This window comes from Artibeus jamaicensis, unplaced genomic scaffold (genome assembly GCF_021234435.1).
Source record: "Artibeus jamaicensis isolate MK-2021 breed Jamaican fruit bat unplaced genomic scaffold, CSHL_Jam_final contig_558, whole genome shotgun sequence".
NCBI lineage: Eukaryota > Metazoa > Chordata > Mammalia > Chiroptera > Phyllostomidae > Artibeus > Artibeus jamaicensis.
Window position 1 is genome coordinate 5,949,827 of NW_026521886.1, and position 16,140 is coordinate 5,965,966.

At 47.1% G+C, this 16,140-nt stretch overlaps 1 protein-coding gene across 1 annotated transcript in view; it reads right to left on the reverse strand.

Annotated features, from left to right (window-relative positions):
* Positions 1–493: 493 nt before the first annotated feature.
* CHCHD6 (coiled-coil-helix-coiled-coil-helix domain containing 6) overlaps positions 494–16,140 on the reverse strand; it is a 365,550-nt gene continuing 349,903 nt past the window's right edge. The window contains 2 exon segments of the mRNA XM_053670281.1: positions 494–671; positions 3,287–3,422. Of these exon segments, the coding sequence (XP_053526256.1) occupies positions 666–671; positions 3,287–3,422 (142 nt within the window). The 3' untranslated portion in view covers positions 494–665.

Here is a 16,140-nt window from a genome sequence, read left to right on the forward strand (position 1 = left end):
AGGGAGTGGACAGTGCTGCTCCCTGCTAGACAGCCCTGTAGCAGTTTTGCCTGGCATATACCCCCTGCCCTATGGCCCCCACTTGCTTTCTGCAAATGCCTAATGTGTGCAGTCTTTGCTCCCCCAAGCCTACACCTGGGATCCCACTGTAACCAGCCTCTAGCTTGCCCAGCAGTCCTCCATTTAGAGTCAAATTGGAGCTCAGGCAGAGCCTCTGTCAGGAAGCTGGCCTGTTCTTCTTGCTCTGTCCCTAGAAAGAACCATTCCCCCCCCCACTTTATCTCATACCTGCCTCTGTGGCTACAGTAGAATTATGGGTTCCCACCTGTCTCCCCTGGTAAGCTGGGTGCTCTGGTGCTCTTCAAGGTGTGCTGCCTGTCTCATGAGCCTACATTGCTGGGCTCAGCACAGAGCTACACAGAAAAGGCAGCAGTGACTGTCTGCCAGCTGTGGAAATGACTGAAAACAAAGATAGTTGCTTTATTTATTTGCAGACGGTAGCACATCCTTCATTTCTTAAGTACATGGTGGCCCCAAGCACAGGGACATCATAGGCATCTGGCAGAAAATGGCTGTGGCCTTGGGGTCTATAGGCCAAAGTCCCATAACTGGTCCCTTCTTCAGGGCTCCAAGTCATAGCCAGGGTCAGGAACAATGCTTGCTTCTCAACCCTACAAAGGAGAACAGGTCAGAGTTCAGTCATGGCCTTCTTTCAGCAACCCTACTCACTCTCGGGCCTAGGCTCCAAGAGGGCCTAGGCTCTTGGGCTGCCAAGGACTGTAACTGCTTAATGGAAATGGTCCTCCCCAGCTGGTCCTAAAACCCAGAAGTGGCCCTCTTCACCTCCACGCCCAGAGCCCACTCAGCACATACTTGTAGGGACCAGCTAACATGTATCCTCCACTCGTCTGACCTCCCCACCCCCAGAGATAGACACGTCTCAGCTCAGTTCTCCTCAGCCACACTGAGGTCTCCTCTCTGTTTTCTGAGAATTGTCTGTGTGAAACCACTCAGAGAGCATGCTCTGGTATAAAGCCCTCACACTTTTGCCTGCTATTCACATCCACACACATGCTTATGTCCCCAGGCTCAGAAGGTGCTGCACAGGGGCAGGAACTTGTCCAGTCTGGGAAGTGCCTTCTGCACAACTTCCAATCAGGTCCTGTATCTATCCTCCGCTACCAGAGACACTGCCACCTGACTGTTTCTAGAAGCAAATCACTATTAGAGATCCTTGAACTTCCACTGTTGGTTCTGCCAGGCTCCTTCTGTGATGGAGGCTGGCAGGGGGCAGTGGAACTTTCTCTGGCACTGTCTACCTTCCACACACAGGGTGCAGTTGGAAGGTCTGGTATTGAGGCCCTTCTGGAGTCAGGTCAAATATGCTTTCCTGTGGGGAGGAATGGCACAGGTGTGGAAAAGAGGGAGCCAGGCCTGGCAGTGCCCCAGAGTCTTTCTCGGGCATGCTGGAGCTAGAGAGAACAGAACAGAGTTAAATGCAATCTGCCTTCCTTCGTGCTCATATCTTGGCCTCAGTGCAATGAAGTTACACTGGTAAGGCTGTTAAAGATACACTCTGCTGAGGAGAGGGACTGACAACTGCCATGGACGTGGGGCCTGGACAGAGAGTGGGAGAACAGAGATGAGGCTCTGCCAGGAAGCCAAGAGGGCTGCAGCTGGACTCTAGGTCTTTTCCTTAGGAAAAATAGTTAGCTATGTGGTGAGAAGGGGCTTGAAAGGGCCCACCCAGTGTGGTCTAGCAAGCTGGCTCAGGTCCAGGTTCCTTCCATGGACAGCGCTACAGCAATGGTTGGTAGCATGTTTTCTGCTCAACTTGAAGTAGAGCAAAGAGCTTACCATGCTCTGCAGGGGTGAGGGAAAGACCTCCTATCCAGACTCTGCACTCACCTGGTCCCATGTGGGCCTGCACCTGGATTTACTCTGTCCCAAAGCTGACTCTGGGCAGGTGTGAGCTGGGCAGAGCCTCAGACAGGCTGACAGGAAAGTGAGAAGAGCGCTGGTGAGGCCAGGCTGTTGAGGAGCTGACTCTGCCAGACCAGGCCTAAGGGCCACTTAACCTCTGACCTTAGGCTTTCCACCACCAGTACCCACAGCAGCTTGTATCCTACTTGGGCAAAAGAGACTTTTCCATGGAAAAAACTCCCATCTTACAGTTTTTTTTAAAAAATCATCACTCAAGGATATTAATTTTAGAGACAGCAAGGAAGGAAGAGAAAGAGAGAAACATTGATGTGAGAGAGAAACATCAGTTGGTTGCCTCCCATATGTGCCCCAACAGGGAATCAAACTCACAACCTAAGTAAGTGCCCTGACTGGGAATCAAATCCACAACTTTTCTGGTTAATGGAATGATGCTGTAACCAACTGAGACACTTAGCCAGGGCCCACGGCTTTCAAAAAACACACTAGACATCTGGTGAGTACAAGCCACCAAGGTGCCCCTAGGTGTGTGTGTGCAGGTGTGCCATGTCAGGGTGGGGGAGGGGCTGGGTCCAGTCTAGACAGTATACTGCTGGACCTGGGTAGGGGGATGGAATGGTCTAGAAGAGGGCCAGGAATTGGGGGATGTAGGAAGAGGAGAATGACAACTGTCTGGAAAGGCCAGGGAAAGAGGGCAAGGCCTTGGGACCACATCTCAGGGGAAGGAGGCTGTCAGACTCAGATATCTAGGACAGTCACAGCTCTCCTGAGACCTGGACTGACTGTTACCCCTTCCCACCCAACAGAGGATGGTCCCCTTCAAACTACCATATGAGTGGGGCAGAGAGGTACACCCAGGCCCCTCAGCCTCTAAGGCCGATCACACCCATTCCTCCACCTCCAGAACCCCAAGCCTCTTCCCTTCCACAGGGCTTCTCTGCTTTTTCCATGACCTCTACCCTATACCATGGGCCCTCCTCCATTCTCCCACCCCCAAGTGCTCAAAGGTAAGAAGTGGTGGCATATGCATGCCCTTAACTAGGTGGCTGGCTCCTTGAAGGTGGGGGTCTGACTTTATGCAGTGCTGCTCCTAGACTCAGTCTTGTAGGGTCCAGTGCCCACAGGGCCCCTTTCCTAGCCTAGATTTCCAAGAGCACTGGTGGAAACAGCGGGTAGAAAATCTGAACTAGGAGGTGACTGAGGGAATCTAAGGCCCACGAGTCCCTCACTGTGTTAAAGGCAGAGACCTTGAGGTTAGAATATCTGACGTAGCAGTCAAAGATGGCAGTTTCAGCACTGGCAGTGCCTGCCCCCCATACCCCCACAGCCCAGCAACCCAGGGCACCTTGTGGGCAGTGGTCACACAACGCTGGTAAGCCTTGACCAGGTCCAAGCACAGGAGTACCTCATGCAGGTGGTTGCTGTTGCAGTGAAGGATCTGGGCCTGCAGCTCTGAGCACACAGGCTGTAACCTGCAAGGCCTGCAGGACAGAAAGCAGGAAAATCTGGGGCTCAGTTGCAGTGGGCAGGGAGGGAATTGGCTCACTCACTTAACAGCATGGGTTAGGCAGTGGGTTTGGCACATCGGCAACCAGTTACTCCTCAGAGAGAAAAAGGGGACCAAGGAGGGTCTGGTGCTATGGGGGCTGAGGCTCAACAGCAGCAGATGCCCAGGGGGACTCTGGGGTCTTGCTTGCCCTAGGGAAAGAGGGCCCAGTTGCCAGCCATAGAATCTCAGTGCTGATGCTTGCTGCCTCCCAGGGCAATTCTGGCCTAAGTTGTGTGCCCAATTGTGACCTTGTGATTATACACATTGTAGCTACTTTCTACACAAGTAGAAAACACACAAAGTTGTTTTTCTGATTTCAAAACCATACTTGCACAATGAGGAAAACTGGGAATACTATAGGAATGTCTAAAAAAGAAAACTGTTCAGAATCTCACTTTCTAAAGATAACCACTTCAGTATTTTGGGAACACTTTACTATTTTTTTCTTTCTTCATTTTTCAAAGGAGGTTTAGAACCTACAGAAACTTAAAATTTTCTTTTTAAAATGTGAAACAAAAACAAAAAGGTGAAATTAAGATTACACTAAAGTTGGTCACCAGGGTCCTTGGTCTCTCTGGTGTATCTCTTCCTCTGTTTTTTTTTTTTTTTTGGCCAATTCCCTCCTCTTCCCTTTTCTTCTTCTTCTCTACCTCCTCCTCCCCTTCCTCCCCCTGCCCTTCCTCTCCCTGCTTCTCCTCCCTCTCCCCTCCTTGTTTTTCTTGTTCTTTTCCTTCTCCTCTTCCTCCTTTTCCTGTGTCTCTCTCTCTCTCTCTCTCACAGGCGCACACACACTCGCACCACAATGTTGCCTTTGCGTCAGACCCCACCCTACTCACCTACTCCTGAAAGCTCTTCGCATTGTGTGTTACTATTTATCACCCCCTGTTACAAATCAGGAAACTGGGGCACAGAGAGGTTAAGTAACTAGCCTAAGGTCATATAGAGGAAGTGGGAGAGGTAGAATTTTTTTTATACAGTTCGGGTTGTACTGGTTCCACAGATGGTTTTCTGACTTGATTTTCAGGCTAGGTCCACATAGGAACCTTTGCATCCATAGAAGGAATCAAAATACCTGAATCAGGCTTTCAGAATAAACACTACCCATGGCTCAGGACACATGGTGAGAGCTAAAAACGCAGAAAATCATTCACCAAGGTTCTTGGCAATGGAAGGATCACTATATCCTTCATGAAGCTCTGTTCCTGTCACACAGGAGGACTTCTAGGTGAATAATTTTCCCAGTCCAGGATCTCTATATTTAAAAAATCTACATATTTTAAAAAATCTAGCCATGCTGTAGGTGCTAGAACAGAACAGCACCCTTATTATTTAAATTTTTATTTTTGCTCTGGCTGGTGTGGCTCAGTGGATTGAGTACCAGCTTGTGAACCAAAGGGTCACCAGTTCAATTCCCATTCAGGGCACATGCTTGGGTTATGAGCCAAGTTGTGCCCCCAGTAGGGAATGCATGAGAGGCAATCATGCATTGATGTTTCTCTCCCTCTCTTTCTCCTTCCCTTCCCCTCTCTCTAAAAATAAATAAATAAAGTATTATTTTTTTAAAATAATAAAAGGACTGGCAGAAAGGAGTGACACTAGTTAACAAAATTATATAGGTTTCAGGTATATAATCATATACATTATCTGTATGGTTTGTTCACCACCCAAAGTCAAGTCTCCTTCCATTACCATTTATCACCACTTTACCCTCTCCCACCTCTGCACAACCTCCTTTCTCTCTGGTAGTCACTATACTGTTATCTGTGTCTATATGTTTGTTTGGCTTATTTTTTGCTTAATCTCTTCATCCATGCCCCCAACCCCCTCCCCTCTGAGAGTCGTTCATCTGTTCTCTATCTATGAGTCTGTTTCTATTTTGTTTGTTTGTTTATTTTATTCATTAGATTTCACATATAAATGAGGTCATGTGGTATTTGTCTTTCCCTATCTGGCTTATTTCACTTAGCATAATGTTCTCCAGGTCCATCTATTCTGTCACAAGAGGTATGATTTCCTTTTTTATAGCCATAATATTCCATTGTGTCAACATACCACAGCTTTTTAGCCACTCATCTACTGCACCATTATTATTTTAAGATAACTGAAACATACTGAGTTCATCAGTTATGAACATAAAGGAACAGAATACTAAGTTGCTCAGGAAGTAAGATACCCAGGATTTACTGTCACATTTGTAAGAGTGTAGAGGTGGCACTTCCAGTACTGCTGTGCCATTAGTGATGCCACCCGGCCTAGATCTTTCCTCCTTTCCCCACACCACCAGGTGGTGGTTGTCATCACAGGTCTGTTGTTTCATACACATCAGCTTTTTCCTTTTCCACTATGCAGCTTTGGGTGATATGCCCACCCCTAATGGAGGGAGTGAAGTGACCATGTTTAGACAAAACCAATTAAAACTCAGGCCAAGAGCTGGAATAAAAATGATGATTTATAAACTAAAGAAGCCATGTCATGCCAAATCAAAAGTTTGTGACTCAGAAGGTAAAGGGCATGCCTAAAAGAGAAACAACCTTCTCATTTCCAGGAAGGAGGGGAGCAGAAGGGATGGCCCAGCAGGCCATGCTGGCCAGTCTCTGCCCCGGCAATGTGAGATTCCATCAGGTTATCTTCTGAGGATGCAACCACGGGGGATGAGGCCGTTCCCCTCCTTGAGGAGGGGAACAGTTTTGGTTCATGTCTATACAGTACAAAAGGAGGTCTTAGAGATTTCTTAGTTAAACAGAGTATGTGCAGTTTTTTTCTCAGCACATGGAGACAGATGGGCTCCTCAGATCAGGGGATCCTCTCCCTGGGTTCCACCCCTCACTGTAGACAACTGGGGTACAATGGGGTGACCACCTAATTTTTCCAATGCTTGCAGAATATCTCTCCATTCTTGTATGTAAAAACTTTTTGACATGGATGCATATACTTGTGGGCCTTTAAAAATTGATTTTTTTTCTTGAGGACAGCCAGGCTTTGGATGGACATTCCATCTCAGTTTCCTCTCTGACTATGCTTACCACTGCAGTTCCAAGTATTCCATGTCTTCGCATAGAAACTCCATGAAGTAATACATAGATCTCTGCTTTCTGCCCTCCATTCCACCACCTTCCCCTCTTTGTTTTACTTTGGTTCTCCATTCTTGGGAGGCATGAGCCTCTCCTTTCCTACTTCAGACCTGGCCTCGTAGGGTGTGACCTGTGAGGCTGTCTTTCCACGGTCTCTCTTCTGGTACCTCTGTTGTTCTTCACACCAGCCCTACTCTACTTTTCCTCAGTGGGCACTGCCCCTGAAGCAGGAACACCTGAGGACCACAGGTATTATTGCACCCTCATTTGCACTCCCTTGAAGCAGCATTCCACTATAACATTACCTCCAGGAGGGCCTGTTCCTGGTCACAGCTCAGTTGCTGGCAGGCACAGCAGGCCTCCTTGATTGGGGAAGCATCAGGCTCAGTTCTTAGGTGGGAGGTTGGTATGAGGCTCACAGGTCTATGTGGAGAGGTACCTTGAAAGAGGACAGGTGGGGTCAGAGTGGCCTGAGTCAAGTGGGGTGGCCGAGTCATCCTAGAACCAGAGCCCAGACCCTGAAGAGCATTGTCCTCTCCAGACCTAAAGTAGAGACATGACTCACTTTGTAGGATGTAAAAGGACAGAATGGTCTCTTCACAACTAGTCCCTCTCTTTCTGTCCCCTTCTCATTTGGTTTCAGGTCCCTACACAAGAGCCACTGTGTGTTTTGAGGGCAGACATCACCAAACATCTAGTGGGCTCCCAGCTCAGGAAAAACTGGGCCAGGGTGAAATCCATCCCCTCCACACCAGCACCACCTCTGGGACTGCAGAGGCCTTTCTCCTCAGGGATTTATCAGGAACAATATGAGGAGACAAATGTCAGCTGGAAGAAATTTCACCCATCTGCCTGCAAAACAGCTCTGAATGAGATCTGACAGGGAGAGTACAGATCAATACACAAAAGGCTTTCTCAGATCAGGTAGGGCTAGCCTGCAGTCAAACCATTCATGAAAGTAGGTGTATTCTATCCTACCTAGCCCTGCTCCATGGTAACCTTGTACATATTGCACAAGAAACTGCTCAGATTTTCTAAAACATCCAGTCTGTGAACAGCTGCTCTTCCAATACACACAAAAAAGGTATCTACAGTGTTCTGTGAACTTTCTAGGATTGAGATAAGCCCTGTTACCCTGTATGAGGGTATCTGTTGGCTTTGGGGTACTTAATGTTACCCAAATCAGAAGCCTCATATGCATTGCTAAGGATACCACTAGCCTCCTTGGCCTTTACTTCTTTATCTGAACAATGGGGATACCACATGCCCAGAGGCTGACAAAGAACAGGTATAAGTGTGTATTGTGAAGTGCCAGTCTCCCTAATAACCTGATTGTCAGTGTGGAACACTAAAGCAGGGTAGGGATCAGGTGAAGTGGGAGGAGCTGAGGAAGGGAGGCTGGGGTTAATGGTGGCACTTGGTGGAGCAGAGCTACAGAGGCTTTGGGAGTTATGACTCCAGATGTGGCCCTGACAAGGGAATCCTGTCTGAATGTACCTTCTCTAGATAACCTTAGTTTCTATATCATTCCAGATCCATTGCAGAGCTTGCCCAGGCTGCTTTTCTCAGGAATCTTGGTGTCTCTTTTCCTCAGTCACCAATCATGGCATCCCTTGTCCAACGAGCTAGAAAACCTGGACATGGTGCCCTGGGGGCCAGCAGGGAAAATACAGATTTGGGAATCTGACAAACCCATGGAAAGGCTTCAGTTTTGCCACTTTCACCATGTGGTCAGGAGTCATATGGGGAGGAGAACCCCACCATGCAGTGCTGCCTGGGACTCAGAACCAGTGGGGCTTCTGGTCTGGCGGTGTCACGGGCACTTAGGAAATCAGCTGCTGCTCTGCCTGCACAAAGGGCATCTATAGTCTGTCTCTGTAATGGTCCTCAGTGTGGGCGTGATGGACACAGGTGGGTACAAATAAGCAGAGTCTACCTGATTCCAAGCACTTCCCTGTCCACTCATACAATAGGCCCTATGGCTGTCTGGTCACCTGGTACACAAGGCAGATGCTAGGGAGTGAGGGCCCCCCAGAAGCTAACAAGCTGCATTGATGCAATAATGATCTCTGGGCATTCAGAATCATGCATGTACCCACCCTTCTACTCTGGCAATGCTGCCCAAGAACCAGAGTTCTGCCTCCTTGATGGTAATAACATGTTTCCGTAAGAACATTGGAAAAGACAAAGTATTAGCCAATAATAAAAACACACTCCTCCTTCTCATCCCACAGCACCACATGCAGTCAGGCCCATGAGCACAGTAAGGAGCTGCCTTTAAAACCCTCCCAATTGCAGCCCAGTTCCGCATCTGAGAAGGGAGCGTCACTCTCACCAACAGGCATTGCATACTGGGCACTATTCTACCTCCAAGCTGCCACTCCCCACCCCACCCCACCCCACCTCCTTTGGGCACAAAATCCTCTTTCTACTTTCCTTTGCCAAGCAGAAGCTGTTTGGGTTTGAATTCGTTTTAGACTTTTTAAAAAGATGAGTGTGTTTTCAGTGGAAAAAGTGCAATGGCAAAGGTCTAAGAGAGAAAGGCCAGTAGGAGAGATCATTAGCTGTTGGGCATGAGAAGGAATTGCTGATTGGCCCTGCAGAAGGACTCAGCCCATTCTTTTTTTTCCCCAGAAACACTGCCTGGGCTCTGCTTCCAGGCCAGCCTCACAAGCTCATCTAGATCAAAAGTGCTCACCCATCCCACTCATCAGGCCAGCAGCACCACTTGTTCCCAAGGCTCAGAAGCTTCTTTCTGATTCGGCTCTGTTGGCTCTCTCCCAGCACACCAGCACATTGGTTCACAGTTCAGAATCTGAGCCAAAGTTCTAGGCCTTTGCTTGTGTGGGCACTGATGGCCAAACAGCCCAAGGGGCAGCCCACAGGTACCAAGGAGGCCTGGTCCTTGCCCCAGCACACCTCTTCCTGCACTCTTACCTTGAATAACAGCATAAACACCACCAGCCAAGCTGGACACCCAGTTGTGCCTGACTTCCCCTACAGTCTACTCCCACCTTCCCCCCACACTGAAGTTACCCTAAGTTTTATCTCCCAAAGCCCCCAATCCATACCCTTGTTCCCATCATCATTACAACAACTAATTAAGCTTTTCCCTATCTCCATTTCATCCTCTCCACTGCAGTCAGTAATTTTTCTAGAGCATAAAGCAGGCCACAGATTTCTAAAACACCAAGCCAGTTTAAGGCCCCATTTCTTGGGTGATTACAGTGTACTGGACCCCCTAAGAATTACCCTATAAGATGGGAACTATACTTTAATTTCTTAAATGAAGTAACAGTGGCCCAGAGAAACCCAGCAGCTTGCTCATGCTCACCATCTGACAAACAAGGCCAGCTATCAGGTGTGAACCTTACTCTGGATCCACTGCCCTTGAGTGGTCCCCACACACCCTGTTACTGCCATCTGTCATTTGTATTTAGCTGTGCAGTTGAAATCACTGTGCCACTAGCCCAAATGCCCTAAGAGGGCAGGTTGTGTCCCAAATATCTCATAAACTGGGTGAGGGATTGGTTTCAAGCCTTGGGTGGCCTGCTAGCCTCTTGGCCTTGCTGCTACTTCCCCCAGGCATATCTGTACCAGGGGGAAGCACCTAATATATGGCCTGGGGATCTGGAGAATTTTCCTACTTTGTCTTTTCCTTCTCCCTGGACTCATTGCTCCATCCATGGGGGCAGAGCTTTGAGCAGCCTCACCTGTCTATGAGAGCCTCCTCAGATTGCCCTCACCAGTACGCACACAACTGGATTCCATGTTCACTTATGTGTCTCCACACAGGACTTGGACCTGCATGGAGAAAGCATGTGACTGGGTGTGCCCTGAAAGGAGTATCTCAGTGACCATTCCCCAGATTCTGCCATGCAAGGACCCCAGAAACTCAACTTTATGAAGCAGCAACTGTGTGCCATGTTAATCCATTAGTACATGATCACCAGATGAAGTACATTTATCCTTTGCAGCTTCCATGGGGCTCTGCCTACCCTGGTCCACACAATCAAGGATGGGCTATCATAATCTTATCCCAAAGAACCTATGCACCACAATGTTCATAGTAGCACAATTTACAATAGCCAAGAGTTGGAAGCAACCTAGGTGCCCATCAGTAAATGAATGGATCAAAAAATTGTGGTATATATACACAATGGAATTCTATACTGCAGAGAGAAAGAAGGAGCTACTACCTTTTGCAACAACATGGATGGAACTGGAAAGCATTATGCTGAGTGAAATAGGCCAGGTGCTGAAAGACAAATAGCATATGATCTCACCTTTAACAGGAAGCTAAACAACAAAAGAAACAAGCAGAAAAAAAAAAAAAAACAAAGACACTGAAATAGAGAACAAGGGGACAGTGACCAGAGGGGAGAAGGAAGGGGAGTTAAGGGGAAAAAGGGGGAGGGATTTGGAGGAACAAATAGGAAGGACACAGGGATGAGAACTAAGGGGGGTGGAAATGGGAGGGAGGTGGGGAGCAAGGGGCGGGGGAGGCTGGGATGGGAGAAATAGACAAAAAAACTGAACTTGAAAAATAACTAAATAAAATTAATTAAAATTAAAAAAAATAATAAAGTTACATGTTTACAAATAAAAAAAATCTTATCCCACAGCCTCACAGGCCTAAAGAAAAGTACAGAGCTAAAACTGTGCCCTTACAGGGAAGACCTAAAACTAGACCTCACACAGCCATGACCATGGCCAAAAATGAAACATATCCTCCCATCATGTGAACTTCTTGATGAGCAGCTAGGAACCATTTTTTGCTTTCCTGTAGCACAAGCTAATACACTCAATCTTTAGCTTATGTTAGCTGGGACTGGGTGTCTGTCACCTAGTACAGCCAAAAAGGTTGTCTAGAGAAGAATGTGGTGAGGTTGTGGGGTCAAGCGCTCCCGAGAATTGTCTACACACATGAAGAAGTCTCCTCCCAAAGTAATTTCTTTCTCAAAACCTCAGAATGTGACCTTAATTGAGAACAGGGTTATTACAGATATAATGAGTTAGAATGAGGTCATTCTGGGGTAGGGAGGACCCTTAATCCAATATGATTGGTGTCCTTATAAGAAGAGGAGAGACACTGAGACACAGACACACAGGGAGAAGGCTACAGTGATGATGGACGCAGAGACTGGAGTGATGCATCTACAAGCCAGGGAATGCCAAGGAGCTTGAAGAAAAGCACAAAACAGAACAACCCTCCCACCTTCAGGGAGAGCCAGTCTGATTTTGGCACTTTGTTTCAGTATCCCTGGGAAATACATACAGTCAGCCATACAGGAAAAGGGATCTGACCTGATCTCCAGAGGCAGAGTTGGAAGTGCCAGCCAGTGGAAATTGATGGGAGGCAGATGAATCAATCACTAGTCACCTTCTAACAGAGCAACATGCAAGCTTCTATGACATAAGGCTCCTTTACCACAGCTGCCATCCTTTAACAAGTATCCAGAAAGTACCAGGCTCTGTGGTTTCCACAATGGTTTACTATCTCCATTTAGAGAAGAACTGGTTCCTCTGACTGCAAGTCACCTAATTGGCAAGTGAAGGAGCTGTACTTCACAGCCAAATCTATAAAGCTGCTCCCTGTGCTTCCATGAAACCTTTCCCAAAGGGAGAGATCTGGAAAAAGATCAGGCTATGAGGGGCAGATGACAAGGGGTACATTTTTATCTTGGTAAACAGTATGGGTGGAAAATCTAGACTCATCTGAGATTACATCTGGTCAGGCCCATGGTCCTGGTCATACTGACAACCAATACTTGCCAGGGCCTACTGTGTGCTAAGTCCTAGGCATGTCCAAAATAACCCTGTGAGTGGGGCATTACTGTCCTTTTCTGTAGATGGGGACACTAGTCTCAGAAGTTAAGTAACTTGATGAGATCACACAGCAGTAAGATGCATCCAGGATAGAAGCCTGGTGTATTTGTCTCCCAAGTCCTTGCTACTCACACTGTGTCATCAAGCTCCACTCAATCTTTGAAAAATCTCAGAATATTCCAAAGAAGAAACAACCAAGAAAGAAACAAAACAATAAAAAAGAAACAAGACACTTGCTCCAAACCACACAGTAGGCAGGGCACCTATGGGGTCAGAAGTTCACTGACCCAAGTAGGGAGTGGAAAAGGGCTGGCAGGCCCTGATCCACAGGAGGAAGAGTGAAGGAGAAAGATCATAAATGTGTAGCCATGCAAGGAGGCTGAGAACAAAGAGCAGTATTAACTGGAAAGGTGGGACAGAGACAACAAAGACAGCAAACAGTCCCACCAGTGCAGCTGTCACAGGAGAAGGTGGGGATAGCATCTCTAGCCTCTGAGCCTGTGTGTGCACAGCATCCTCTTGTATGCAGCCCCAAACCCTCGGTGCTCTCTTATTTAATAAATGAAACTACAACAACTTCCCCTTCTTCTATTATCACTGCTGACATCAATCTGATAATATTGGCCTGATGTGGAATTGGCCTACTATATGTCCTTCTGATTATTTAATTTCAGAGAAACATCAGCAGGGGATAACTATATAGAGCATGCTTTTTATTATAGGCAGCACTAAGGAGATTGCAAGTGAATTAGACATTCATCTTCGTCAGCTTGAATTTAGCTGTTTAGGAAAGGTTTCTGCTTTAACCCGTCGCTAGCACTGAGGTGTTGATGAGACCAGCTGGTTACTAAGGACTTGCTTAACTGTCTGCTCTTGATAATGTGCCATTCAGCCTGGGTAAGTGGAACCCCCAAATCCTGTCATCAATCAACATACCACATGAGATCACTACCAACTGCTGAATCCTGGCCTCTAGCTGCCCCCAGCTCTAAGGCTGGAGGAAGCTATTCCAAGAGCCAAGGCCTGGTGAGATGGCCCTTCTACTGAGGACTGAGGGAGAGATCTGCTCACAAGAGGATACAAAACATAAACTGGCCTCTGGCTGCTGCTGGTCATTGAAGGAGAAGCTGCCTGTAACAGAATTCTTCTCTAGGACTATCACTTCATGCACACATGTACAGGTAGACACATATACCCAGAGTGGGAAAGGGCCATTCCTGGCTTTGTTCCTTTGTTGAGAATACAACAGAGGAGGCAGAGTTTCCCTTAAGGACCCCTTCCAATTCACTAGACTTCTGTGACAGACACAGGTTGGCCCCTTATGGGTGGCTGCGATGAGGAAGGAAACAGAAGAGTCACAGTTGTATCTGGTATTTGAGGAGCACCACACCAAGCCCTCCTGGGGATGGAGAGTTTTCTGGCACTGTTTCTACCAATCAGGGACCCATACTGCAGTATGTTGGTGGCCTTGGCCCTGGAGTGGAGGGGTCCTAGGGCCCCAGCCATGTTCTGCCTGGGGCTGTTGGAGATTTTCAGGACACCACCTCAGCAGAATTATTAACTGCATGAAAGACCTCCACAACCCCAGTTGTCACAATCCCCAACTTCCTGGAGAAACCACTTTAAAAAAATATTTTATTTATTTATTTTTAATATATTTTATTGATTATGCCATTACAGCTGTCTCATTCCCCTCCACCCTGCACACGCCCTCCCCTACCATTCCCCCCTTTAGATTATGTCCATGTGTCACAAGTTCTTTAGATTCTATACTTCCCATACTATTCTTGCCCTCCCCCTTGCCCATTTTCTACCTACCATCTATGCTACTTATTTTCTGTACCTTCTCCCTCCTTCTCCTCCTCCCACTCCCCTGTTGCTAACCTTCCATGTTATCTCCATTTCTATAGTTCTGCTCCTGATCTAGCTGTCCTCTTAGTTTACTTTTGTTTTAGGTGTGGCTCTTAATAACTGAGTTTGCTGTTCTTTCAGTGTTCCTATTTTTATCTTCTTTTTCTTAGATAAGTCCCTTTAACATTTTATATAATAAGGGCTTAGTGATGATGAACTCCTTGAATTTGACCTTATCTGAGAAGCACATTATCTGCCCTTCCATTCTAAATGAAAGCTTTGCTGGATAGAGCAATCTTGGATGTAGGTCTTTGGATTTCATGACTTGGAACACTTCTTTCCAGCCCCTTCATGCCTGTAAGGTCTCTTTTGAGAAATCAGCTGACAGTCTGATGAGAACTCCTTTGTAGGTGACTGTCCCCTTATCTCTTGCTGCTTCTAGGATTCTCTCCTTCATTTGAATCTTGGCTAATGTAATTATGATGTGCCTTGGTGTGTTCCTTCTTGGGTCCAATTTCTTTGGGACTCTCTGAGCTTCCTGGATTTCCTGGAAGTCTATTTCTTTTGCCAGATTGGAGAAGTTCTCCTTTATTATTAGTTCAAATGAATTTTCCACTTGTTGCTGTTCCTCTTCCCCTTCTGGTACCCCTATAATTCGGATGTTGGAACATTTAAAGATGTCCTGGAGGTTCCTAAGCCTCTCCTTATTTTTTTTTGAATTCTTGTTTCTTCGTTCTTTTCTGTTTGGTCATTTTTTTCTTCCTTCTGGTGTACTTGATTGATTTTGAGTCCCAGTTTCCTTTCCATCACTATTGGATTCCTGTGCATTTCCCTTCATTTCACTTAGTTTAGCCTTCATATGTTCCTCTAATTTGTGACTAAAATCAACCAGTTCTGTGAGCATCCTGATCACCAGTGTTTTGAACTGTGCATCTGATATGTTGGCTATCTCTTGGTCGCTTACAAGTATTGGCTCTGGGGCTTTGAGCTGTTCTTCTTGAGTCATAATATTTTGGTGTGTTTGTGCCTGTTATGTATGAGGGGTGGAGCCTTAAGTATCCACCAGGGCGGGGCAATCCAGTAGCTGGGTTGTGATGCTGTATGTGGGTGTGGGGTCAGAGATGGGCAATGTCACTTGTTCTGGTTATCTTGAATTTCAGTCTCCTCTGCTGCTTCCTGCAAACAAATTGGGCCCTTCTGGCACTGGTTCCTGGGTGTGTGGGCTTGTGCACCCTTCAGGACCCTGTGGGTCTCTCCAACAAACTCTCTGTGAGCCTGGGAGCTTCTCCCAGCACCTTGACCCTGAAAGTCCTTCCAGTTGGTGCTTTTAGGCTTTAATTTCCATCTCTGGGGCCCTAGCCTGTGCAGTCTGTCTCACTGCTGGCTCCTTCACCTGATTTATCTGCGTGTGAATGTGTAACTGTGGTCAGCCAGCCACCTTGCGCCCACACTGGGTCCGCCTGTTGCCACCCCACACCTGGGATCTGCCAACCACCTCTTGCGCTCCTGGGTCAGTCCAGCTGCTTTTTCCTGTGTGAACTCACTCTGCCAGCCACTGACTCCAACCCTCTTACTGGTCTGGGTAAGTGGTTCGTTGTTGTCAGACTTCCGTACAGTTCAATTTTCTGTGTTTTGGTTGCATTTTTGTTACTAAAACTTTGTTGTCTTTAAACTTGGTTGTGCGAGGAGGCACAATGTTTCCACCTACGCCTCCATCTTGGCTGGAATTTATTTATTTATTTTTAGAGAGAGAAGGAAGGGACAAAGAGGGAGAGAAACATTCATCATTTGCCTCTAGATCAGTTACCTCTGACATGTCCCCAACTGGGGGCCTGGCTCGCAACCCAGGCATGTGCTCTGACCAGGAATGAAACCAGCAACCTTTTGCACTGCATGATG